The sequence below is a fragment of the Pseudonaja textilis genome, chromosome 9, assembly GCF_049901715.1.
Source record: "Pseudonaja textilis isolate UNSWEBS1 chromosome 9, rPseTex1.2, whole genome shotgun sequence".
In the NCBI taxonomy this organism is placed as follows: domain Eukaryota; kingdom Metazoa; phylum Chordata; class Lepidosauria; order Squamata; family Elapidae; genus Pseudonaja; species Pseudonaja textilis.
Genome location: NC_141998.1, coordinates 24,915,903 through 24,943,147, shown reverse-complemented (window position 1 = coordinate 24,943,147; position 27,245 = coordinate 24,915,903). Strand labels below are relative to the sequence as shown.

Here is a 27,245-nt window from a genome sequence, read left to right as displayed (position 1 = left end):
TGCCTGTCACACGATCACAATTCAGGCCCTTGACAATGGCCATCTATTTATGACCAGTTACAACATCCCAGGGGATGGGGGTGGGTTTACGGGATCGCTGTTTCCAATCCTCCCAGCCAGCTTCCAACAACAAACAAAACCAACGGGAGATGCCAGATTTCCTTAAACCGCCTGTGTGATTCACAGCAACGGCAGGGATTCTGCTTAACTACCCCGGCGAAAAAGCTCCCAACATTGGGTGCGACTTGCTTAACATGCTTGCTTAGCCACAGAGATTCGGTCACCAATTTTGGTCGTAAGCTGAGGAGTCCCTGTCTCTCCTCGGTTGCCCAAACCACGCTTCCTTATTAGCGTTGCGTCAAAAGTGCCATTGGCAGCGCAGCCCTTTCCGCAGGACTGGGCACGTTGCTAAGACGCCCACATTCCAAGCCGTTGCCCGTCGAGCGATTGTGCAACCTTTCTGGTCTTGTTCCAAAGCAAGGGACAAAGAGTTCCTTGTTTGCCTGCTCAATTGTTCGGGAAGGAACACCGGCTCCTTATGGGCACCCGAGTCTGTTTTTCAATCATTAATCCGTGCCCTTGGCTGCATTGGCCTTCGTAATCTTACTCCATCTTTGGTGAGCCAGAGAGGCAATTAATTCGGCCAGGGTGCCCCACTGGGAAGGATCAGGTAAGTTTCCAGAAAAGGGGAAAAACACTCAAAAGCTCGTATAAACGAGCCAAGCTGCAGGGGACAAAGACAATTGGATGTCACTTCAGCTTTGACTAGCCTTTAATGGAATAGAATAGAATTCTTTATTGGCCAACTGTGATTGGACACACAAGGAATTTGTCTTGGTGCAAACGCTCTCAGTGCACATAAAATAAAAGACAGTCAAGAGTCAAGAATCATCAGATACAACACTTAATGATAGTCATAGGGTACAATAAGCCATCAAATCACACTAGGAAACAATCAATATAAATCGTAAGGATACAAGTGACTCAGTTGCAGCCCTACAGTCCCAAGTGGGATGAGATGGGTGATAAGGAGTGATGAGAAGATTAATAGTAATAGTAGTGCAGACTTTGTGATAGTTGAACAGGGTTGAGGGAATTATTTGTTTAGCGGAGTGATGGCTTTTGGGAAAAAAAATGTCCTTGTGTCTAGTTGTTCTGGTGTGCAGTGCTCTATAGCGTCATTTTAAGGGTAGGAGTTTATGTCCCTGATGCGAGGGGTCTGTAAATATTTTCACAGCTTTCTTTTTGACTCGTGCAGTATATGGATTTATTTCCTATGCATATATTGGATCCTGATGTATGTATCTGATACATCATATGTATTATGTATCACGCAACGTTAGTAATGGACAAGAGAAAACAGGTTCCTTTGGTTGAAGAAATGTAGGGATGCGAGATAAGCCTGGGACTGTTTTTCCTTTGTTATTGTCAAGGAATGAAATTGTTGTTAAAGAAAATGATTCTGGTACTAAAGTTTCTTCTATTATAGATTTATTACAGAATATTGTAGAAGCAAAAAGAGTTGTATTTTGAATTATTTCTAAACTGTTGAGTAATTCTTTCTAAACCACCAAGTAAGTTATTTTTAGTTAAAAAATACTTCATATTTAGGGGATTCACTTGTTTGCTTTCTAAACTGAAAATATTTTAAAATCTCTTTTCAGTGTTTGATCAATAAAATGTAAATTAACAAAAGAAAAAAGAAGAGTAGTCAACAATGGCAATTTCATATAAAGAAAACCTATATAAAATGTTTTGTAGATGGCACCTACCACCCGCTAGATTAGCCAAAATGTTCAAAAATACGTCTAGTAAATGTTGGGAAATGTAATAAAAAATCGGGCACATATTACCATCCGTGGTGGACTTGTGTTAAAGTTAAAAAAATTGGGGACAAAAATACACGTGTGGTTAGAAAGATGTTAGGAAAACATGTCAATCTTAAACCTGAACTTTTCCTATTAGGTGTCGTACCAGAAAAATTTGATAAACAAAGTATATATTTAATATTGCATGTATTAATAGCAGTGAGGATTGTATTTGCTCAGCATTGGAAAAATGAAGAAATAACATGGAGTTTATTTTATCAATGGCTGGAACAAAGCGGTAAAGATTACGAATGTAATTAGTATTGTTAAGCAAACAAAATAACCCAGACAACGTGATGTTTATTAAGCACTAAATAAATGTAATAGTAAAAAATTAACAAAAGTTTAAAAAGAAAGAAGAGTAAAGTCACATTCCCCAGAGATAATACACCACCGCGGAGCAACAGGCTTAGAGGGAGGCCTGGACTTACAACCAAAAGTGAGCCCCAAATTTCCATTGCTAAGAGAGAGACCGTTAAGTGAGTTCTGCTCCGTTTTATGACCTTCCTTGCCATTTCTGTTAAGTGAATCACGGCAGTTGTTAAGTTAGGAACACAGCTGTTCAGACCATCTGGCTTCCTCGTTGGCTTGGCATGTCAGAAGGCCGTAAAAGGGGATCACATGACTCCAGGACGCAGCGACCGTCATAAAGAGGAATCTTTTGCCAAGCCTCCAAATTCTGAGCACGTGACCGTGAGGATGCTGCAACCATCCTAAGTGTGAGAAAAGCCATCTTTTCCAGTGCCGTTGTAACTTCAAACATTCACTATACGAATGGCTGGAAGCAGTGGTGGGAGGCTGCCGGTTCAGACTGGTTCACACCAACCGGTTGTTCTCACAATCAGCTGGCCCTGCCCAATCCTGTCCTTTATTTCCTGCTTTGTAGCTCATCTCAATCGTGCGGCGCGGCCTGATTTCCCCCACACTCACTCTTCTACTCACCGTTGTTGACTTGGGAAGGTAAGCAGCTGAGCTTCTAAAGGCTCCATTTTCAGCGCAAGCACCTTAGGCGCACGCTCACCAAACCGGTTGTTAAACCAGCAGCATCCCACCACTGGTCGTAAGTCAGGAGCTATCTGTATACCATTACGCTTTTTTTCCCACTGTGCAAAAAATGGAAGATGTCTTTTGGAGCACCAACCCACCAGGCCTCCCCATATCCCAGAGCACCAAAAAATATCCTGACTCATCTCTTCTGCCATCCTGTCCAGGTGGGGTAGGGAACTTTTGCACCCTTGATTTGGCTTTTAGGTAGCTCCCTTCACATTCAGACTGCCCAAGAGCTGCCGATACACTTTTATGGAGGAACGATTGAGCCTATCCTTTTTACTTCTATAACTGTCTGGTTTGATACTGCAACCAAACAGGTGGAGACTCCCATGGAGAGTTCAGACTATCAGAAAAAACAAAGGCAACCCGCCCGCCTTCCACTGAGGACCTGTACATTGTGCAGGTCAGAAAGAAGGTTGAGAAAATGACCGCAGATCCTTCACCTCCTGGACATAAAACTGTTTCAACTCATCCCCTTGGGATGGCGCCAGAGGGCACTGCATGCCAAAACAACTAGAGCCTTTTTCCCTCCGGCCATCACTCTGCTGAACATGTAATTCCCACAGTAGTCTTATGTCTAGGATATTTAGTACGGCTGTATTACTGTTATCCTTCTCGTTTGTTCTTCTACCTTCTCTTATTGGTACCACTGATTATGTTAATCACTCTGCTCTTTTGCATGTAACCCTGAGAGCTTCTGTACTGGAGACAGATGCCTTGTGTGTCTAATCGTACTTGGTCAAATAAAACATTTCATTTCATACATATTTGAGCAAAGGTGAGCCCACCATCCTTTAACCCTTCAGGCCTGTGAATAGGCAGCAACGTCCTTCAGCTCTTCCTGCAGAAGTACCACCTACAACCCTTGTGCCCAAGTGTGGAAGGAATCTTGAAGTCCACCAGCCGAGCCCTCCTCCTCTGGAGAAAATACATTGGGTACACTGCCCGGATTGTGGCAAATCCAGCAAGAGTCAAGCCCCACAGGGGCTTGGGGGCTTCTTACCACACAACCCACCCCTCCCATCAAAGATTTCTTGCCCACAATTCACAGTCACTTGTGTGCACAAACGCAGTGGATTGTTCATCAAGTTACAATTTTATTTCTGTACAAGCCTCCTTCCTGAGTGACCACGGTCCGTCCTCCAGCCTTGCTTACACAGTAAACAAGCTGTTCAGTCCAAACTGATAAACAAAAAAAAAAAAAAAAAACACAAACACAAACAAAACAAAAAAAAAATGCCCCATCCCAAACCAAGCAAAATAGTAACACTGAGAAAGGCTTTGCTAGCCAGACCCTTGACATCTGGGTTACCCCTTCTGCTTTCCCCACAGGGTCCTGAGCACCGGCCCAGTTGAAATGGAGTGAAATATGCAAGGGGGGCACTTTGGGTTGTAGGAAAACAGGCTGTGAGAATGGCAGAGGGGGGCAAGGGGCATCCTTTAGGCTGCGAACCAAGGTGCCCACTAAAACCAACCTCAATGCTCTGCTTGATTCAAAACTGGGTTAAAGTCGGCTTGGTGCTTTTTCAGAGCTTTGCAAGGGGTAGGGGATGAAGAGGGTGGAAGAAATAAAACAGGGGAGGGGGTTTTCTACCCAGCGAATGTTTTGTCTGGTTGCAAAACCATCAAGGTGCTAACTCTTAACTCTCAGCCCTTCAAGTAGTGTCTGCTTTGGATTTGGGCTGAAAGGTTGACCCTGCATGATGTGGATGGAGAATAAATAAGAGGAAGGACAAGTTTACTGATCGCTCCCGAACCGGTTAAGAAAAAAACAACAACACCCCTCCAACGAGGTGAGTTTTGGCGACTCTTGCGGCACACATGCAGCGAGAACCAAAATGAAAACTGAAATCAAAGCAATCCTCTTTGAAAATTGTCCGAAGCGTTCCTGAATGGCCTCCATCCCAGGACAAATGAGGGATGTGGTGAGGGAAAGTTGGGGAAGGAGGAGAGGAAAGCCGAAGGATGGGTGTGTGCGTGTCATATTTCTGCTGGTTGCGCCGTGCCCCTTTCCGAAGGGCACTCGGATCGTCTGAAAACGCACCGTCTCTTTCGTCTGGATGCTTTTAAGGCACAGTAGTGACAAGAAAACAGGTAGAATTGGATCCAGCGAGTCTCTGCTTTTGCGACAAAGTCCGTAAAAAATCCATCCAAGGATGCTTCCAGTTTGTTAAAAAGAAGAGAAAAAAAAAAGGAATCCAACAACGGCCCCCACCCCGTGCGAATAGATAGGACTCAAAGCCCGCGGTTCCTGTAGAGAAATCCCTCATACCCCTCCCCGAGGAGGATTGTGTGAGAACTGTGCAAAAAAACAAACAAGCTTTGCCTTGATCTAAGAGGCAAAAATCATATTCCGGAAAACTTGATCTAGTTCTGCAACTCGGTGGCCAAAGCGGCGTCCAACTGGCATCAGAGAGAAAAAAACACCTCTGTGGCTCAGCTCCAACACCCTCCACCCACCCCCACCCCCTGCCAAGGGATCACAGGGGGGACAGACAGGTTGCTACCCTCCCCCCAAAAGAGCAGCAGCTGTTTGCGACTTATTGCACACCACGTTGTGTGGAAAGGAGTGTGGGCGGACAAGGGGAGAAGAGAGGAAGGAAAAGGGAGAGAAGGAAAACATAGAAACCGCCCCTGAGAACAGTTTTCTTTTTTTTTCGGAGCGATGCAGTTGGCGTGGAACCTGCTCACACCCAGGATGGCGTTTTCTGCCTCGGTGTCTCGGTCTTCAGTCCTGTGCGTGGGAGTAAGGCATCCCGGTGAAGACCGGCAACTTTAGTTAACGCTTTATTAAAAGCATTTTCTTCCTCCCTCCCTCTCTTTCTCTCTCTCTCTCTTTTTTTGCTTTTGCTTGTTTTTTAGGAAAAAAGGGAGGGGGGGGGAAAAACCCAGTTTAGAAAAAAAAAATCCCTCAAGTCGCCATTGTCCTGGGTCTCCACGCGCCCCCCCGCCCCATTCGCGATGCGTTTCTGAGCTGGCGCTTGGCTCGCCTCCTTCTTCCGGGATATTACGAGGATTCCTTTCCATGGGGATGTGTGTGGCGGGCGGCGGAGGGGGAGCGTGATCTGGAAGCTACATTCGGGAAGACGGGCTGGCCAGCTCGTAGAAGAGGAGATAGGCGTCGCTGCTGCGGAGGTGGCCCAGGGAGATCGGCGTGACGCTGCAGGAAGGACACAAAGTGAAAACGGCATTAAAGAGAGGGGTGCAGGGTAAATGAAGAATGGATGTGAGGAAAACTGACAGCAAGGGATGCCTACGTTGACTTCTGGCTGGTTCTGACCCACACACTCCAGCCCTGAGAGGTCAAAATGGGGGGTGCTGGCAGTCCTTGTTTCATGACCAGAATCGGAAACGGTTTTCTGGTTGTGCATCATTACAGTCCTCAGTCGAGACGCCAATGGGACCAGATCTGATTCCAGGACAATTTTTGGGGTAGTCGTTAAGTGAAATCACTGTAGTTGCTAAGCGAATGCTTCGATTGTAGGCGTGAAGCTGTTCTTCCGAATGGGTGGGGTTTTTTTTTGCTGGAAATCAGCAAAAAAGGAAAAGTCACCAATCATGATCATGTGACTGCAGGATGCTGCGGCTGGTCGCAAAGACACACCCAGTTGTCACAAGACCACGAGTGTATGTGTGTGCGGGGCACATTTTGTGATGACCAAAAGTACATTATAGGCTGTAAACACCCTTCTGGGCTTGTCGTCATTACAAATGTCCGTGAAGCAACCAATCATAAACTGAGGACTAGAAGAACATTATACTGATTATTGTTTTTCTTTTATACTAGATTAGTAAGAGAGTTTGAGGAGAGGACTGAACAAAGAGGCAAACTTTGGAAAGGGAGAATTTGGTTTTCCAGGCTAAATGATAACAGGCAAACCAAGGCAATCGTCGTCTTACAACCAGAATTGAGCTCCAAATTTTTGTTGCTAAGCGAAAGAGTTGTCCGAGTTAAGTTTTGTCCACTTTGATGACCTCTCTGGCCCGGGGAAAGAGTTGGGAGCGTGAAAGGAGAGGCCGGGCACCGGCTTACCGTGAATCGTTGAAGGTGTGCCATTCTCCAGAGAGTGGACTCTTGCAGTAGGCCGTGTAATGGCCACCCATTGTGGTCCCGCTGTGGTTGGAGATGGCATAGAGATTGTAAATTGCATGATCTGAAAACAGAAGAGGTCAAATTACTGTCAGGGGAGACTTTCCCTTCACTTCTGAGTGTGCAAAAGCAGGAAGTGGCCTTGATTAGAAGTGTGCAATGGCCCTTCTTTTTCTCCCCAAATATTGCTAGCAGGGTTTGCCTTGGCTTGATGTTCGTGGAAGGTCTGACTTTGGGGGAAAAAATAGAATGAAATACAAAAATCTGAGGAATCTCTTATCACAATCTTGGCTCCCAAGGAAATTCAGAGGGAGAAGCCCCCAAGTATAGCTCAGTTTTTATTTTTAGGTCATGATTATTTGATATGATTAACGCAGCCGCTCATTTCACAACAGCCGTTTTGGAGAGGGTACTAAAGTGGGACATTCCTGCTCCCTGGCAAATTTTGTAAGCCTTCCTCAAAACCTCTCACTCAACCTCTTTGTTGCTTTCCCCTAAAACGTGAACAGCTGGAGGAGGAAAACTCCAGTGTTTTTTTTCCCCCCCAAGCTGGAAGCCGTGATTCTGAAAACCAGATTTCAATCGCGGAGCACATATCGTCCACGTACTGTTTTATACTTTAAGAGTCCCTCTTGGAGGGAGTTGGCCGGTTCAGCCATGTGAAATACCAGTAAATAAATAGATGGCTCTCTCAGATCGGACCCACTTCTGCGGGATATCTCATTTCAAATGTTTTCCAAAATCGAGACCTTTGAACCGGTCAGGGAAGTGAATTCTGCTTTCTGTTTCCTTTACAATTCCAGGCAGCGGGTGGGATCAAACAACCAGGCTGTGTTTGTGTATCTTTGTTCGACTGGACTTGGAGGGAAGAAGGTTCAGGGATCTATCCTCAGTTGGTGACCCTGATAGATGTGGGGTCCTGGTGCTCTGGGCTGTGGACATCCAGAAACCGGGCTGCCCAAGCAAAAGCGAAGCCCCATCCACACAAGTGTGGGATGCAGGCAGTGTGTGACACTACACCGTGGAAACCAAACCAGTGGAACAGAGGTTGCCTCCAGAAATCGTGGGTGCTCCATCACTGGAGGTTTTTAAGAAGAGACTGAGATGGTGTAGATTCTCCTGCTTGAGCAGGGCGGCTGGACTAGAAGACCTCCAAGGACCCTTCCGGCTATTCTATTCTATTCTATTCTATTCTATTCTTTCTATTCTATTCTATTCTATTCTATTCTAATTTCTATTCTATTCTATTCCATTCTATTCTCTATTCTATTCTATTCTAATTTCTATTCTATTCTATTCTGGTCTGTTCTATTCTAATTTCTATTCTATTCTATTCTGGTCTATTCTATTCTAATTTCTATTCTATTCTATTCTGGTCTATTCTATTCTATTCTAATTTCTATTCTATTCTATTCTGGTCTATTCTATTCTAATTTCTATTCTATTCTATTCTGGTCTATTCTATTCTAATTTCTATTCTATTCTGGTCTATTCTATTCTAATTTCTATTCTATTCTGGTCTATTCTATTCTAATTTCTATTCTATTCTCTATTCTATTCTATTCTATTCTATTCTATTCTATTCTATTCTAATTTCTATTCTATTCTATTCTATTCTAATTTCTATTCTATTCTATTCTATTCTATTCTATTCTATTCTATTCTATTCTAATTTCTATTCTATTCTGGTCTATTCTAATTTCTATTCTATTCTATTCTATTCTATTCTATTCTATTCTATTCTATTCTATTCTATTCTATTCTATTCTATTCTATTCTATATTCTATTCTCTCCTATATTCTATTCTCTCCTATATCCTATATCCTATCCCATTCCATTCTATTATTTACACACATACCCAGGTCTGTAGAAAAACCTCCCTCCATGAAACTGGTCCCTGATGCCCAAAAGGTTGGGGAGTTGCTGGCCTAGATGACCCCCGCCCCCGGAGCTGGTTCTTCCAAATCCCTCAGGAGATACTCACTGCAACTCTGAGAGGCGAATTCCCGTAGGTCCAGATCCTTAAGCGGGAAATTGACAAAAGTGGTGAGTTTGCTGGATCGCATCCTGGCTTCCGAGAAACGTTTCAGGTCTGGGTGAGGAATTAAGGAAAAAAGGGGGAAGGGCCAAACGGTTCCCACAAGTGAAGAATGTTTGTTTATTTTATTATCATCATCTTTTAATGACCCCATATGCCTTTGCGGGCTGGAGTCTGGGCAACTGAATGGAGCTAGCAGAGTGTTTTAAGGGCCGGATGCCCTTCCTGTTGCCAATGCGGAGTTTTGTTCGGCAGATATATTCTCATTGTACCCGGAGAGAGAAATATCTGCCTCTACCCAGGATCGAACTCACAGCCTTCTGATTGTAAGGTGAGACCTCCACCTCCAGGCCACTGCACCACCCCTTTATTTATTTTATATCCCACTTTGATTATTTTTACTAATAACTCCAGGCAGCAAACATATCCAACACACCTTCTTCCTTCTGTTTTCCCCACAACAACAACAACCCTGTGAGGCAGATTAGGCTAAGGAGTGAGAGGAGTGGCTCGAAGTCACCCAGCCAGCTTTCGTGGCTAAGGCAGGACTTGAACTCATGATCTCCTGCTTTGTAGCCTAGCACCTTAACTGCAAGAAATGTAAAGCAAAAAGATTAAGGCTGTAATTTGTGTGTGTGTGTGTGTGTGTGTACGTTCTACTGCACTGAAAAAAGTCTGTGAATCCTCCAACCAAAAGGACTAGGATCTTGAAAGTATAGACTGTTTCAAGCTACGTCCTCCGCAGGCTGGATTCTGGGCCCAGTAAAATTGTCTGCACCTTACGGATCCTGATAGAGCCTTGTCAAGTCTCCATGCATCCACATGTGAGATTTCCTTGCTATGGAGCCTCCCACAATGGTTGGATAAAAGATGGATGGCAAATAAATTCCATAAATAAATAGCTGAGGGCAAAATCCTCTGGAAACCAAAAAGGAAGGATACGTAAAACCAGGATCTTGGGGAAACGTTGGATGCTGAATTTCTTCATGCATTTCGTCCTCGCTTTGCAACGGCAGCATGTCTGCAGGGACAAAGGACCACCAGGGTTTAGGGGAGGAGCCACAGAGATGTGGGGAGGCTGCCTAACGCATGAACATTGTTAGGAAAGGCAGGTATGGGACAATGTAGCTCCAGCTGGGGGAAGAGAGTAGCAAGGATTGGCTAGATAGCAATAGCGTTTAGACCAGTGGTGGGATTCAAATAATTTAACAACCGGTTCTCCGCCCTAATGATTTTTTTTCCAACAACCACTTCACCAAACTGCTCTGAAAGTTAACAACCGGTTCTCGTGAACCAGTGTGAACTGGCTGAATCCCACCACTGATTTAGACTTATCTACTGCTTCCTAGTGCTTTGACAGCCCTCTCTACTAAGCAGTTTACAGAGTCGGCCTCTTGCCCCCGAACAATCTGGGTCCTCATTTTACCCACCTCGGAAGGACAGGAAGCTGAGTCAACCTTGAGCCTGGTGAGATTCGAACTGCCAAATTGCAGGCAGCCGGCAGTCAGCAGAAGTAGCCTACAGTACTTAGCACTCTAACCACTGCACCACCATGGTTCAGGGATAAGCTGAAATGGCCGGGGTAAACACAAGGGCAGTCAGCGGCAAACCAGCGGGGCCTGGCTTTGATTCCACAGGGCAGAAAACCCCTTATTTTTAGAGGAAAAAACTGACTCGGGCAGGTTAATGGAAGCATTAAAGGCAGCCCTCCCATTATGGACTCAGCTCCTCCACAAGTCGGAAATCCTACGCTTGGCATCACCACTTAGGAGTGATATAGCAGTCTTCCAATATTTGAGGAGCTGCCATAAAGATGAGGGGGTCCAACCTTTTTTTCCCAAAGTACCAAAGTTAAGACAATAAACAATGGATGGAAACTCATCAAGGAGAGAAGCAACCAACAACTAAGGGAAATTTCCTGGCTTAACCAGTGGAACAATTTGCTTTCAAAAGTTGTCAGTGCCTCATCACTGGAGGTTTTTAAGAAGGGATTGGGCGACCCTTTATCCAGAATGGTGTAGAGTCTCTTGCTTGTGCAGGGGGTTGGTCTAGAAGACCTCCAAGGCCCCTTCCAACTCTGTTGTTCTGTTCAGTTCTGTTATGCTTCACACGAGCCAGAGGCTGACACAACAACCAGGTGAAGCAACAGTTAAAAGAAGAATAGACACGCCTGACACGTCCCAAACCATTAATCTAGAGCCTTAGGTCTAGCCTTTGCAGCAAGCTTTTCCCAATCTAAAGAAATCACCTCCAAAGTTGGACTTGAAGATCTCCAACTCTATAATTCTTAAAATCACCAGCAACTTCATTTTGTGCAAAACTCCAAACTAGAAATTTGTGTAAAAAAATCCACCTGGTGGTTGATTTTGACATCTAGGGCTTAAAAACATTTGGAATAAGAGACATGAACTGCGTGCAGAAACCTGACTGGTGAGGTTTTTTTGCACCTCCTTAGTCTTCTGGACTTACAGGTTTCTCATCACCGTCTAGAACATCTTCCTTGGTGAAGAGTCGCATGCAGTCAATCAAATTCACCTCGCCGTAGCTTTTCTGCAGAAAGAGAAGAGAAAGAGAGAGAGAGAGAGAGAGAGTGAGTGACCAAGGGTCCAAGACGTTAGGTCAACCAATGCAAGAAGAGGCAGATCTGGGAAGCTGCAGATCTGGGGTCAGTGGGAAGCCAGTGGGAGCCCCAGGGCATAGAAGGTTACCTTGGCAATGGGCAGAGACAGGTCCCAGAACGGATCAAAAGCAGTGGAACAGTAGCCGCAAGAACTGCAGGTCAAGGAGCTCTTCAGTTGCCCAACGAAGAGATCTACAGAAAGAGAAGGTGGAGAATATGAAGGTGGCGATCAAACTGGATCACCATGTATGTAGAAGATGGACTTTCTCCTGCCTGAAAGCTTGAAGGGATGTCTCACGTCATCCAAGAATGAGAACAGAGGATCTGATCTCATGGCTGGGTTACCTCAATAGTCTTAGTCACAAACCAGCCAACTTGCTTGTGACCTCATTTGTTGTGCAAGCTCCGGCTAATGTTATTCACTGATGCTTCTCTGCGTAGGAGTTACCCATGATCTAGTTACATGGATAGGTGTGCTACCCAGCGGCGACCGTAGAAGGGCATTTTTTAAATGTAAGTTTTAGAAAGAAGCTTCAAAGTCTTGACTGAGGTTGGATCTCAACTCCAGACTTTTCAAGGCTTTCCCTGTGTCTAGAGCTGAGCGTGGTGGAAATCGGTTTTACGCTTTTCCAAAATCCAACGGAGGAATTTCAGAGATCATGAAACGCTCCTTGATCTTTGTGGCTGATGATTTCCAACCCGGTGGGGTTTCCAGTTCAGTTGTGGGGAAGCAAACATGTGAATTGCAGCCACAAATTCAACACAGCTTCTTGTGTGGCCTTAAATTACTAGGTAAACTAGCACAGAATGAACCAAGTTTGGCCATCCAAAAGATCAAAATAGTTTCTGAAAAGTTTGTCAAATGGGGGTCCAGCATTAAGTGGATTCATACAGTAAAAAGAGAAAAAATGTAGGATGAACATTAATGGATTTGATAACCAGGTTAATTACTGGAGGGGGGGGGGAATCCACACTTTTGTAACAGAAAAGTTCCTTTGAAATATCCAAGGAAGTTTTAACAAAATGACAATGAAAAAGTCCTGTTAACAATGTTAACAGTCAGAGTTCTATAAATATCAACAATTCAGTGAACAAATTCAATGAACAGTTGCTCTTCCTGGCTTTGATCCGAGAACATCAAGATCAGACCTGACAGGGTACAAATTTTAAAAGGAAATGAAACCAAAAGAAAGCGGCAACCTTGAACAAAAAGGGAACAATTCTTTAAACCAGTTTTTAAAGAGGCAGCTATGTTGATTAGGCTCAGCGCCACCGGGGTGTTTCTGAAGATTTCACCAACTTTGAAATCCACAATCAGGCAAAGCAAATAGAGACTGTTGACTACCATGGCAATGTAAGCCAACTCTTCTCAACCATGGCCACTTTAAGGCATGTGGAATTTACCAGAAAAATACAACAAAGGGAATCACACATTTAATTTTACATGTGTTAACAGCAGCAAGACTTGTTTTTGCACAACAGTGAAAAAATAAAGGTATCCCAATAGATGAAAACTGTAATAAAAAACATTAGAACGTAAAGAGCTGGATAGATTAACACTCAAACTAAAGGAGAAGGAAGAAACAATAATTTTAATACAGGATTTGTTTTATCAATGGTTAGATAATAGAAACAGAAGTTAGAAACTCAAAAGTTTAAGAGAATGATCAAGTAAATAATGAAGTATGGATAAACAAATATCAGTATCATTATGTGATTATTATTAATGAATATTAGTGTTACTATTGCTATTATTTTTAAAAAAATAATTGAGCCCAGACAACACACTGTTCACGTAGATATTGTGTTTTTATGTATTTTAAAGAAAAATGTATAAATAAATATATATCTATATATAAAGACATGTGGACTTTGATTTGCAGAATTGCCCTGGCAGCCCATGCTGGTCTTAAAAATGGCCAAGGCTGATCTAAGGGTAGGTGACACTCCTGATAATTTTGCAAACCATCTCTAATGCATTTTGTCTTAAAGATGTCACCAAGCTGTCCTTCTTCCTATCTGACCACCAACTGAGATGACAGAATATTCCCAGAATGGATGAAGAGGAGGCAGTGAAACTGATAGGGAGACCCTATAGCTAGAAATGGGTTTTGTCTCTTGTTTCACTTACATTGCTCCAGGCTTGTTCTCCAAAGTTCAAATGGGTAAGAAAAAGGTAAAAGTTCTCCTCACCCATACATACTAATCGTTTCTGGCTCTAATGGGGCAGTTCTCATCTCCGTTACAAAGCCGAAGAGCCAGCACTGTCTGAAGACGTCTCCGTGGTCATGTGTCCGGCATGACTAAATGCCTTCGAGGGGGCATGGAATGTTTTTCCCTTCCCACCAAAGGGGTCCCTATTTTTCTACTTGCATTTTTTTTACATGCTTTCGAACTGCTAGGTTGGCAGAAGCTGGGACAAATAACGGGAGCTCGCTCCATTAGGCGGCGCTAGGGATTCGAACGGCCGACCTTTCTGATCGACAAGCTCAGCGTCTAAGCCACTGAGCCACCGCCTCCCTGAATCAAATAGGTATCTCGGTCCAAAAAGTTAGCCAAACCATTGGTACAACTTAAATCAGGTTTTTTTTTTTTTTTCTGGCAACTTTAAGGAGTCAAGAATTTAAGAATTGCAGAGAATTCTGGAAGGAGAAGTCCATTCCTCTTAAAGCATGTTGAGTAGGGAATTCCTGGAACCAAAGTCCACCCAACTTAAAGTCGTCAAGGTTGAAACCCCCTGCAACATCACGTCCACCGACCCCCAAACTCTTTCTCGACCGCCCCACCAGATACTCACCCCCAATCCGACTGTCTTCTCTTGAGAGGTATTTCATCCACATCTGCCTCCCTTTCTCGTCATCCCTGCAAGAGAAACACAAGAGAGAAGGTGGTTTTCCCAGCAGGGATCAGCAGCCCTGGAATCAGATCCCAGACGTGTTTTTTCAAGAGGCAACTGGACTTTCTACAGGAACCATTTGCCCTCGAATTCGAGATGCAGACAACGCAGTTCCTCCCCCCAACAACCCGACGGGGAAGGGACAGAGGGCAGAAAAACTTTCTGGAGAAAGCACAGCTCCAACTTCTCAAAGAAAGAATAAGAGCCGAAGAAGCTTCTTGGGTGAGAAGCGAAACATCTTCAGAGAAAATCCAGAAAGTCCAGTTGCCTCTTGAAAAAAGCACCTTTGGGACAACCATGAGCTGGAGGACGGACAATCTCTACGGACTTTTAGCTGTACAATTTGGGATGAACCCCCCTTGGAATGGTGTGGGAATAGGAATGGATTTCCAAGTGGTAAAAATTGCAGACTTCAGGAACCGGGAGCACCACGCAGGTGACCCCGAGGAGACCGATAAACCTCCAAGTGGCCTCAAGGACCCTCTCAAAGGATAGGTTGACTCTGTAAAGCACTTGGAGAGGATGGCATTGTGAAGCGGTATATAAGTCTAAGGAGTATTGCTATTATGGTTGAATCCCAACTGGCTCTCCATCTAAGTGGATCACTAAGTGATCTTTCTTTGGGGACCCGCTCCCATAGAATGGACCTTCTTAAAGAAAAACTTGTTCAGTCCAGACCAGACCGAGGGCGTCGGCGTCCGGTGGTCCCCTCCCCGCCCAAACCCCTATCCTAGAGCTTTGATTCTGCTGGGACTCACGGTAGATGGTCCAGGTTGTCATTGTTGCCTTTGGGACGGACCAACACCCGGTTCACTTCGCTGTGGAGCCCATCGAGAAGGAAGCGCAGGAATTCCTGGGCATCTTGCTGGCTGCGAGAGAGGAAGGACAGGTGTCAATCTAAACCCGGCAGGAGGGTGGTACCAGTCAGGCCCCACCAAAGGAGGCTGGGAGGAGAGGAAACCAACCCACTTCCCCTCCTCCTATCCTTCTGCAGATATTCAAGGGAGTTGATTTATTTATTTGTATGCGTTCAATTTATAGGCCAACGTGATTCCGGGTGGTTAGGACGGATGATTGGCAAAAGGAGAGGAGGGAAAAGGAGAGGACGGAGAAGGAAGGGAAGGGAAAGGGGAAGGGTTAGAGAGGAGAGGGAAGGCGAGGGAGGGGAGGGGAGGGAGAGGAAAAGGGGAAGAAGAAGAAGAGAGGAGAGGAAAAGTGGAAAGGGAAAAAGAGGGGAGGGGAGGGGAGAAAGGAAAAGGGGAAGGGGAAAAAGAGGAGAGGGGGAAGAGATTCAAAGAAGGAGAAGAGAGGAGAGGACCAAACTAACTCTCTCTCTTCATCAGATTTGAAAAGACAGGACACAGTAAGGCAGAGGTGGCCATCTTTGAATTTGATAGAAATCGCGGACTTTAGCATCCTCCCTTCTCTACCGGCATGCCGAATGCCAAGGAATGGGAGTTGTAGTCCACAAGAGATCTACAGGACAACAGGCTGCTATGAAGGAATCCAGAGCTAGCCAAGGCTAAAAGCGCTAGCTCAGGTTGAAGAAGGAGAAGCAGCGAGGGAAGAACGGCCACTTGCGACAAGTAGAACATCCTAGATCTCCCTCTTACTTGTATCCCACAAAGCGGGGAGCATATCGTTGGATCTGCATCTTGAATTCGGAAGGGCTCACGGATTCATTCGGAGACGAGGTCCACAACGCCTGGATGAGCTTGGCGAACTCTGGAGAGAGGGGAGGGAGGAAGGCGTTCGTGAACACACAAGCACAGAAGAACCCAAGGTGGCCCACCAAGAACTAGACCTTGTTCCGTCCCTTCTAGACCCAGCGTGAGCCCCTGTGGGGAGACACGAGCTCTGGCTTCCTTCCTAGCTATGATCCATGTTACAGGAGACCTGTGGGGCCCTAAGGGCCAGCGTCTGTGATGCTAACAACTACCAAATAGAGCAGGGAACTGAGGAAGAAAAAGGAAGAATTCAAGGGATTGAGCTTTGATGGTTTTCTTGCAGGTGTTTCATGACCCAAACTAGGTAACATCATCCATGCTAGAAGAAGCCTGGATGAGAGCAACCCTTCTGCTACTGATGATGTTGCCTAGTTGGGTCATGAAACATCTGCAAGAAAACCACCAAGCTCAAGAGAGCACCAAGGACCCCTGAGCTATAAATATTCTTCCTTTTATTGATTCAGAGGATCCTCCTCCTCCTCCTCTCCACAAACCACACTCCCTGCTAACACTGATGATGTTCCCTAGTTGGGTCCTGAAATGTTTGCAAGGAAACTAACCAGCTCAGAGAGCACCAAGGAGCCCTCATTTCAACTCTGAGCTACAAATATTCTCCTTTATTGATTCAAGGGATCTTCCTCCTCCTCTACTCCTCCAATCCCACTTCCTTTTAACACTGATGATGTCACTAGTTGGGTCATGAAACATCTTGAAGAAAACAACCAGGCTCACAGAGCACCAAGGACCCCCCAGTTGTCCTCCTCCTCCTCCTCCTCCTTCTTTCTCCTCCTCTTCTTCCTCTTCCTCCTCCTCTTTCTCCTTCCTCCTCCTCCTCCTCTTCTTCCTCCTCTTCTTTCTTCCTCCTCCTCCTTTCCTCTGAAAGTCACCTGCTTCAACGTTCTCCCCCTCCTTCCTAGCCCCCTCCCATTAAAGGGTTTTGGGAGAGGAAGGCCCAATATCTGCTTGCAAACTGTTTCCCCGTTGTGCCCGAGCGAAATCTCGCCGCCTTCACCTGTCATAAGAGACATCTGCATGCGACTGTTGTTGTTGAGATCGCGGACGTATTGGCTCTGCAGGCAGTAATCTCGCAGCTCTTTGGTGTTGCTCAGGCACTGCAGGATGGAGTTCATAAAACACTGCAAGAGGCAGGAAAGAGAGAGACAGTGAAGGGCAGGACACCAGGACACGAGCTATTCCACCCCATCCTTTCTCCAGGTGACCACTTGTCCAGGTGTCTCCTCTGAGCTAGAATGTTTTCACCCTTCTTGGGTGAACTTGGCTCCAGGAACCGTTTTTCAGAAAAAGAATTAGGCCTTCCAGCTAAGCAGGGTCAACTATCCGGAGAGCAGCAGATTTGGAAAAATGATCTGCTCCGCAAGGTGTGTTTTTTTAAACACCGGGCAAACTAAAGGAGTCCCTGACTATACGTCTTCTTTTAAAGACCCCATATATCAGAGTGTTTTCATGGCCAGTTGCCCTTCCTATCGCCAATGCGGAGTTTTGTTCAGCAGAGATAGTCTCACCGTGCCCAGAGAGAGAAATATCTGCCCTAGGATTGAACTCACAGCCTCCGGATTGTGAGGCGAGAGCTCCACCCCTAGGCCACCGTACCACTCCACAGGGGTCACTGACTATGACCTTCACTAAACTCTGTGCCAGGTGGGAATACCCCTTTGATTTCCTCCTCAGTGTCATTTCCTTGTTGGAGTCTGATTCTGAGGGGGAGATTGAGCAGCTGAGAGGGAGTGGGAGTGGGGCTCCGGTGGCTGTGGAAGAAATGGGGGAAGGGCACAGTCCGGCTGGGCATTCAGAGGAAGACCCAGGGCCACCCCCTCTTCATCCTAGGGCATGCAGGGAGGAGAGGATAAGGGAGCAACATGGCTTACGGGAGAGAAAAAGGCCCTGATCCCTTTAATTAGTTGCAACTGGGAGAACAGGATATAAGTGGAGCGTCTGCACACAGCGCCTTGCTGGAAGCAAAGCGTGCATTTTCTTGGTCGAGGCCTACCTGGGTTTTTGGCATCCTCCCAACTGCGAGTGCTGCGTTATCCTTTGAAAGTCTGCAATTTATCATCCTGGCCTGCTGTGTTAATTACTTCAGTGTGGTTTGTGTTGGGTTTTTTTTTTATTTCTAATTATCTTTACTTTGGGTTTGGACTGCATTTCTTCCCTTCATAGACTGTATTTTTTGAAGAATTTGATCTCCAGCCGAGGATAAAGGACACTGGGGGGCCAAGTTGGAGGCATGAAAGGGAATTTATTCTACTTTTGTGACTTTGTTATTTTTATTTTTATTTTTTTGAATAAATTTTATTGAATTTACAATTAAAAACGTATCAACATTACATATACAACAGGGGGAGAAAAAGAAAAAAGAAAAAAAGGGAAAAAAAAACGCTCGGTCTTGCGAACCGAAAAAGGAGAAAAAGAGGTATAAAAGAAAGAAGAAAACAAAGAAACGGAAGAAAAAAGAAAATACATTTAAAAACAGACAGATATCCTTTTTGACAGTCTGCAAGATCCAATTCTCCTACCTTACTTTAAATATCCACATCTTATCACTATCTATGCTTAAATTACCCATTGTTCATTGAACAGTTTATCTCTGAGATAACCAATTATACCACGCATTCCAATTATCATAAAATGCTGAAGACTCTTTATTTTTAAGGACTTTGTTATTTTTGTGTCACACTCGAGAAAGCAGATATTGGAACATAGAATCATAGCCTTGGAAGGGACCTTGGAGGTCTTCTAGTCCAACCCCTGCTCAAGGAGAGGGACCCTCGTATCATTCTGGACAAACGGCTATCCAGTCTCTTCTTGAAAATCTCCAGGAATTGGAGCCACCTCCGGAGACAAAAGCTCTTCCACTGCTTCATTGTGGAACGAACAGGATTTCCCCTTAATTTGATACATTAAATCATCTCCTTGATAAAGTTTCACCCATTACTGGTTATCCGTGCCCTCATCTAAATTTCATTTTTTTTAAAAAAAGAAGCTTTAAAAATATAAAAGCGCCACGAGAGCTGTTGCTATGGTGAAAAAACAATTAAGAAACCCAAAGGCTTTTTGGGGGGGTTGTGTTATACGCCCCCCCCCACTCAACCCACAGTGTTCCACTGCGTCTGTGACTGACTCATGCATGCTACGACGCACATGGGCAGCGCACAATCACACGCGGACACTGGTTTGTCACGCCTGGGCCGAGATGCCCACCAGGGGCTGGAGATGAATGGCGTTTTATCCGCCAGCTCCCTAAAGCGATGCTTTTTAAGAGGCATAATTAAGGGGCATCAACTGAGTTTGCGGAGCCCCCAAGCCTTCCCTGCTAGTGTCTTCTTTCTTCATGCAACCCACATCCCTTCCTTTGGGGAACCAGGTGGAGTAGGCAACGACTACTAGTATTACTGCTACCAGCTCTCCTCCTCCTTCTCCTCCTCCATCATCAATCGTTGCGTGGGGAGAGGATTATTTGTGGAGGAGGGTAGCAAGAGGGAAGTGAGAGGCTAGTTCCTTTCTCTCTTGTTGTGGTTGGGAGGAGGTCCCGGCAGAAGTTTCCCTCCAAAAGAAGCTCCCTCCCCTGGGCACCAAAGGGGAACCCACCTACGCAGCCGATGCTAACTCTGGAAATGTGTGCGTGTGTGTGTGTGTGTGTGAGAGAGAGTTTGTGTGCGTGGGAGGGTGAACTTCAGTGCTCAATTCCCCCACCAGGTCTGATGCCCATCTAGTGTTTTAGAAGATGCCTTCGCTCTCACTCCCAAGGAGCTTCCGGCGGTCAGGAGAGACACGTAAGGTTGGGTGAAGAGTGAGGGGAAGCGAGATTAGCCATGCCAGGAAGGAAATATTTCCTTTCCTTCTTTTTCTTTTCCTTAGCTCCGTCTGTCTCTCCTTCTTCCCTTTCTCCACTCCTTTTCCTTTCCTCCCTCTTTCCTTCCTTTCCCTTCCCCCCTCTCTTATTTTCCTTTCCTTCTTTCCTTTCCTCCCTCTTTTCTTCCTTTCCTCTCCTCCCTCTCTTCTTCCTTTCCTCTCCTCCCTCTCTTCTTCCTTTCCTCCCTCTCTTCTTACTTTCCTTTCCTTCTCTCCTTTTCTCACTCCTTTCTTCCCTCCCTTTCCTTTCCCTTTCTCCCTCTTTTCTTCCATTCCTCTCCTCCCTCTTTTCTTCCTTCCCTTTCCTCCCTCTCTTCTTACTTTCCTCTCCTCCCTCTTTTCTTCCCTCCCTTTCCTTCCCTTTCCTCCCTCTCTTCTTACTTTCCTGCCTCTCTTCTTACTTTCCTTTCCTTCTCTCCTTTCCTCACTCTTTTCTTCCCCCCTTCTTCCATTCCTCTCCTCCCTCTTTTCTTCCTTCCCTTTCCTCCCTCTCTTCTTACTTTCCTTTCCTTCTTTCCTTTCCTCCCTCTTTTCTTCCTTTCCTCTCCTCCCTCTCTTCTTCCTTTCCTCCCTCTCTTCTTACTTTCCTTTCCTCCCTCTTTCCTTTCCTCCCTTTCCTTTCCTTCCCTCCCTCTTTTCTTCCTTTCCTCTCCTCCCTCTTTTCTTACTTTCCTTTCCTCCCTCTTTTCTTCCTTCCTTTCTTCCCTCTCTTCTTACTTTCCTTTCCTTCTCTCCTTTCCTCCCTCTTTTCTTCCCTCCCTTTCCTTTCCTTTTCTCCCTCTTTTCTTACTTTCCTTTCCTCCCTCTTTTCTTCCTTCCCTTTCCTCCCTCTCTTCTTCCTTTCCTCCCTCTCTTCTTACTTTACTTTCCTTCTTTCCTTTCCTCCCTCTTTTCTTCCATTCCTCTCCTCCCTCTTTTCTTCCTTCCCTTTCCTCCCTCTCTTCTTCCTTTCCTGCCTCTCTTCTTACTTTCCTTTCCTCCTCTCCTTTCCTCCCTCTTTTCTTTTTTTCCTCTCCTCCCTCTTTTCTTCCCTCCCTTTCCTCTCCTCCCTCTTTTCTTCCATTCCTCTCCTCCCTCTTTTCTTCCTTCCCTTTCCTCCCTCTCTTCTTCCTTTCCTCCCTCTCTTCTTACTTTACTTTCCTTCTTTCCTTCCCTCCCTCTTTTCTTCCTTTCCTCTCCTCCCTCTTTTCTTCCTTCCCTTTCCTCCCTCTCTTCTTCCTTTCCTGCCTCTCTTCTTACTTTCCTTTCCTCCTCTCCTTTCCTCCCTCTTTTCTTCCCTCCCTTTCCTTTCTCCCTCTTTTCTTTTTTTCCCTCCTCCCCTCCCTCTTTTCTTCCTTCCCTTTCCTCCCTCTCTTCTTCCTTTCCTCCCTCTCTTCTTACTTTACTTTCCTTCTTTCCTTTCCTCCCTCTTTTCTTCCATTCCTCTCCTCCCTCTTTTCTTCCTTCCCTTTCCTCCCTCTCTTCTTCCTTTCCTGCCTCTCTTCTTACTTTCCTTTCCTCCCTCTTTTCTTCCTTCCCTTTCCTCCCTCTCTTCTTCCTTTCCTCCCTCTCTTCTTACTTTACTTTCCTTCTTTCCTTTCCTCCTCTTTTCTTCCATTCCTCTCCTCCCTCTTTTCTTCCTTCCCTTTCCTCCCTCTCTTCTTCCTTTCCTGCCTCTCTTCTTACTTTCCTTTCCTCCTCTCCTTTCCTCCCTCTTTTCTTCCCTCCCTTTCCTTTCTCCCTCTTTTCTTTTTTTCCTCTCCTCCCTCTTTTCTTCCCTCCCTTTCCTTTTCTCCCTCTTTTCTTCCTTTCCTCTCCTCCCTTTTTTCTTCCTTCCCTTCCCTTCCCTTCCCTTTTCTCTCCACCCTCCTCTCCCCTCCCATCTCCACCCCAACAAGAAGGAAGGAGAGACAGATGGATGAAAGGACAGGGAGCTTTTTTCCTGCCACAAACCATGCATGGCTAATCTCTCTTGGCTGCCCCGATCTGGCCTGCTATGGAACCTACTCTGAGCAGGGACAATTCACAGCAAATCTTCTTAGCTCAAAATGACAGAAAATGAGGCTGACCCTTCCGATGTAGCCCTTAAGGGAGGGTTTAGGGAGCAGGCAAAAGGGTGCTTGTATCTCCTTCTTTGCCTTCGAGTTCTCACATCTGGGTGTGGCAGGGTGACACTATTTTCCGAAAGAGTTACACAACTCTTTGGGGGCTCCCCTCTGCGCAAGTGAGAACAAAACTCCCCGCAGAGTCATCCGAGAAGCGGAAGTGAGGTAAAAGAGCAAGCGGAAGCATCTTGGCTTCCTCAACCAGAACCAACCGGCCCAGGTTGGAGGGCTGGGCTGCAATTCTGGGCACAGCTGAACAAGCCACCCTGGGTGGGGGGTGAGGGGGGGCTCCGGGGGGAATGAGGCAAGGTGAGAGGCGCCCCCCCCCCATGCAAGGAATGGACCTCAGCAAGAATGGTAGAAGGAGAACCATGTTGGTCTATCGTGGCTAAGATCTCACTAGGGTTTTCCACAAGGCGTTATGAAGGAGGGAAGGAAGGAAGGAAGGAAGGAAGGAAAGATGGAAGGAAGAGTGATGAACAGAGGAAGGGAGAGAGGAAAGAAGGCAGGAAGACAGGAAAGAAGGAAGGAAGGAAAAGTGATGAAGGGAGGGAGGGGGAGGAAGGAAGGAAGGAAGGAAAGAAGGAAGGAAGGAAGGAAAAAGGAAAAGTGATGAAGGGAGGGAGGGGGGAGGAAGGAAGGAAAGAAGGGAAAAAGGAAAAGTGATGAAGGGAGGGAGGGGGAAGGGATGGAAGGAAGGAAGGAAAGACGGAAGGAAAGAAGGAAGGAAGGAAGGAAAAAAGGAAGAGAGGACGATGAAGGGTGGGAGGGAAGAAAGGAAGGAAGAGGGACGAATGGAGGGAGGGAGAGAGGGAAGAAGAAAGGAAAGATGGAGGGAGGGAGGGGGGGGGAAGGAAGGAAGGACTTACGGTGTTACCGAGGTTTCGGAGACCAGTCAGACCTTGTACCGTTTTTGAATTCTGCGGAGAAAGAAAAAGACACAGTTTGTGGAAAAGGCAACCTTCAGACAATATATATATATATAAAATCTATTTTTATCACCTGTTTCTCTGTCTCTATTTCTCTCCCTCTCTAGTCTATCGTCTTTATCACCTGTCTGTTTCTCTCTCTGTATCTCGCTATCATCTATCATCTTTATCACATATCTGTCTCTGTTTCTCTCTCTCTTTCTCTCTGTCTATCTATCTGTCTGTCTCTGTATCTCTCTCTCATCTTTATCACATATCTGTATCTCTCTCTCTCTTTCTTTCTCTCTCTCTCTCTCTCCCTTTCTCCCTCCCTACCAGCTAGCAAGAGACAAAGAGAAATCTACCAATGCCCAGAGACCGGCATGAACCACTTGGCCTTTGCCACTCGCTGGACTGGCCCGTCGGGCAAAGGACTGGCAGAGGGGCAAAGTCTGACTTTCCACAGGAATATCTAATCACTCGGGTGACGAGTCAAAGTCGTCAGCAGAAACACCGCAGGATCTTGGCGGCTTATTAAGAGCCAGGACAGAAATTCTTGGCACGGACGGATGCTCGGAACGGGTCCAGCTGGCAGAGGCCCAGAGGCCACTGTCCTTGCTCAGCCTCTCTCCTTGGGGTGGGCAAGAGGGCAGAGAGGGGCAGAGAGAGAGGAAGCTGCACCGGGCAAGGCTGAGCTTTGCACTCCTAAGAAGTGAATCTTCGCATGCCCGCAACAGGAATAGGGGCTGTCCTCAACGGATCCCACCCCAAAGGGATTCCTTCCTTCCTTCCTTCCTTCCTTCCTTCCTTCCTTCCCTTCCCTTCCCTTCCTTCTCTTTCTTTGCATCTATCTATCTATCTATCTATCTATCTATCTATCTATCTATCTATCTATCTATCTATCTATCTATCATCTTCTATCATTTTGTAATATTTTTTGGGGGGAATGCAAGAAATACAAACATAATACATATAAATCTAAATACAAAAAAAAATTCAAATATTACAGCGCACACCCTACCCTCCCTAGAGACCATTTTCCCCTTATATTTCTTCTTCTATACCAACTAAAAGGTAGACCACATATTCCAACTGTGCTCTTATCCCACCCCCAAAAACAACGTATATACCTGAGTAGGTTTATTCTCTTTGCCTTCCACCAACACCAATTTTATAAACCTCCCCCCATTTCATGAACATTGTTTACTTTAATCATCCCTTTTTTTCAAAATTTAATTTCTGTTGCTCATTTATCATTTGTCGTCATTCTTCCAGATTTCATTACACCACTCACTTCTTTGAATATCCCGATTTCATTTCCCCTCTGCTTTCGGGATGCAGAATTGCCAACTTTTTTTTTTAATAAAAGAAGAAACGTGGGACAATCTTAGTGCTGAATTCTTAATTTTTGTCGGCGATGTGTTTTTGGTCTCCAGATAAGCAGGGATGGGGCCTTGGGGAGGGGGGGACTGCCGAATGGGAAACCCAGCCCTGAGCAGGACCCAGCCTGTGGCTTGGCCTTTTCCTTAGCGAGTTTGGGATGTTTGGCCTCGCTCTGCTTTCAGAAGGAGGAAACCTGGAGTTAAGTAGGGCAAAGATCTTTGAGTCTCGGATGAAGCTTTGGCCGGCACGCTTGGTTGGCTTCCCCAAGGCTGACTTTGACCTCCAACTTTCTCTCTGCTCTCTGGAAGGCGAGGCCAAACCTTAAGGACTAGCCGCTTCGCTCCCGGCCTGTCTTTTAACCACCCGTCAAAGATTTAGATGCAGAAGAGCCTGCGGTGCATGTGTGCAGAGGTGGTATTCGGCCGATTCGGACCGGTTTGGACGTACCGGTTGTGAAAATTTTGAGTAGTTCTGAGAACTGGCAAATATCACCTCTGGGTGGCCCTGCCCAACCCCCCTGCCCTATTCTGTCCTATTTTCCCTTGTTTTCTTTTTTTTTATAGCTCAGCTGAATCGCGTGGCGGAAGCGAAGCGCCCTCTCATAGAACCGGTGGGGACTGCATGTGTGGATGGGGTTACGTGTGTGTCTGATCCTTCCCAACGTTTTGCCGGCTGAGTTTTTTTCAGCCCAAAGCTGGATGGGGAGACCGACTCCTGCCCCTTCCCCCACCCCACCAGATCTGGGGTTCAGGGCCACCGAGGCCTGCTCTGGAGGGGTTCGCCTTGCTGCCTTGGCACCCCAGAAAGGGAGGCGAAGGAGGGGGCTGCTGCACTAGCAGCGGCTCCAAATAGCGCTTGACATGTGCGAGTGGGAGGAATGCAGCCTTCTCCTTGACGACTGTCCAAAATAGACTCGGCTCCGAAAGGCTCCGGCTGCGCTTTAATTGTGCACACAATGCTTCGACAGCATGTCAAGCATGGAAAAAGAGGCAAGGAGACTCATGTCCTCCTCCTCTTCTTTTTCTTCCTCCTCCCCCTTCTGCTCTTCTTCCTCCTCCTCCCCCTTCTTCTTCTTCTTCTTCTTCTTCTTCTTCTTCTTCTTCTTCTTCTTCTTCTTCTTCTTCTTCTTCTTCTTCTTCTTCTTCTTCTTCTTCTTCTTCCTCCTCCTCCTCCTCCTCCTCCTCCTCTCCTTCCCTCCTTCTTCCTCTTCCTCTCCTTCCCTTCTTCTTTCTCTGCATCTTCTTCTTCCTCCTCCTCCCTCTTCTCCTCTTTTTCCTCCTCCTTCTCTTCTTCCCCCTTCTCCTTCCACTTCCCTTCTTATTCGCTTCTTCCTCCTCTTCCTTCTCCTCTTCCTCCTCTTCCCCTCCTCTTCTTCCTCCTCCTCCCCTCCCCTTCTTTCCTCCTCCTCCTCTTCCCCTCCTCCTCTTCCCCTCCTCCTCCTCATCTTCCCCTTCTCCTTCAGTGGGAACACAGAAAGCACCTCTTAAGGCAACACAGGAATCTGTGCCCAGTGCCCACAAACCTCAACCAAACCCAATCCTTTCCCATCTCTCCTTCCCTCTTTTCCCCAGCTTGGCTTCTAACCTTTGCCCTCCCAGAAGCGATATACCTAAGTCCAAAGTTATGCAACCAGCATAATTCAAGAGATGGGCCGTTTGGATGGAGGCACAAGCCCCACCTAAAAGAGGCTCCCTCCCACCAAAACCTGAGCATCTTTTGAGAAGACACGGACAGTCTGCATGCTAGGTCAGCGTTTTTCAAGTATGATAGTTCAAAGAAGGGCAAACTTCCCTTCCCAGAATCCCCCAGTCAGCATGCTGGTGAGGGAATTCTGGGAGTCAGGAGTTCACCTATGTTAAAAGTTGGCAAATTTGAAAAAAAAACAAAACAAACCAAGCCACACACACTGTTCTAAACTTATATCCTACAGCTGAAAAAAACCAGGGCATTTTTTTTTAAAAAAGTCCCTTATTTCAATAGATGCTGCTTTGGTTGTGTTATTATCAGTGCCTATTCAAAGCAACCTAGTGATGTGGCCAATACGAGGGGATAATCAAGGGGTATTTTAGTGCTCTGGAAAGACCAGACTGGAAATCTCCATCGTGATGTCCAGGGGACGAATTCACTCATGGTCTAGGCTAAGCTACTTATGCTGTGACAGGGATAAAAATGGAGAGCGGAGAGGCAAAACATTAACGTAAAGGAAAATCACCGGCATAAGATGGATTAAAAACATCAGTTCTGCAAATGCAAAGGAATTTGTGAATATTTCTGGGACAGAAACAATCCACGGCTCTTTATGAATTGTGGCCGTGTTGTCACAACAGGGAAGGGTCAAGAAACATGCTGGCTGGCCAATGAATTCAAGGTGCCAAAAGGGTACAATATCTGCAAGGAGTCCTTAAAGTCCTCATTTAGTGACTACCATTGGGACCAGCAATTCGGTTCTTCGGCAAAGCGCTTGCTAGGTAAAACCGCAACTGTACTTTAAGGTCTGACTCGAGTTTTCCTTTACTTTACATGCCGGTGAAGGTCATAAATGCAAAACTGATCGCACGGTTCATTTTTCATTACTGTCCTAAGTGCAAACTGTCGCTAAATAAGGACTGCCTGAATGTTGGAATCCTGGCCACAAGCAATAATTGCACGAAAAGGCAATAACTGGGGAAAATTCCTAAGATTTCTTAGATGTCCCAAAGGTGCTTTTTCA

The 27,245-nt window shown here is 45.9% G+C and overlaps 1 protein-coding gene and 1 long non-coding RNA gene across 4 annotated transcripts in view; one reads left to right on the top strand and one right to left on the bottom strand.

The window, feature by feature from the left end:
* The first annotated feature begins 503 nt into the window (after positions 1–503).
* Positions 504–4,133, top strand: LOC148125068 (uncharacterized). Its single transcript, XR_015744691.1, has 2 exons — positions 504–670; positions 2,755–4,133. It is a non-coding gene; the product is annotated as an uncharacterized LOC148125068 (long non-coding RNA).
* USP2 (ubiquitin specific peptidase 2) overlaps positions 3,996–27,245 on the bottom strand; it is a 65,549-nt gene continuing 42,299 nt past the window's right edge. For all 3 annotated transcript variants that reach the window (XM_026708980.2, XM_087939175.1, XM_087939176.1), the window contains 11 exons: positions 23,114–23,164; positions 17,303–17,426; positions 16,177–16,288; positions 15,322–15,432; positions 14,465–14,529; positions 11,756–11,859; positions 11,517–11,597; positions 9,990–10,068; positions 8,994–9,101; positions 6,952–7,072; positions 3,996–6,078 (listed from right to left, as the gene is read on the bottom strand). In XM_026708980.2, the coding sequence (XP_026564765.1) occupies positions 5,991–6,078; positions 6,952–7,072; positions 8,994–9,101; positions 9,990–10,068; positions 11,517–11,597; positions 11,756–11,859; positions 14,465–14,529; positions 15,322–15,432; positions 16,177–16,288; positions 17,303–17,426; positions 23,114–23,164 (1,044 nt within the window). In that variant the 3' untranslated portion in view covers positions 3,996–5,990. The remainder of the gene's footprint in view (positions 6,079–6,951; positions 7,073–8,993; positions 9,102–9,989; positions 10,069–11,516; positions 11,598–11,755; positions 11,860–14,464; positions 14,530–15,321; positions 15,433–16,176; positions 16,289–17,302; positions 17,427–23,113; positions 23,165–27,245) is intronic.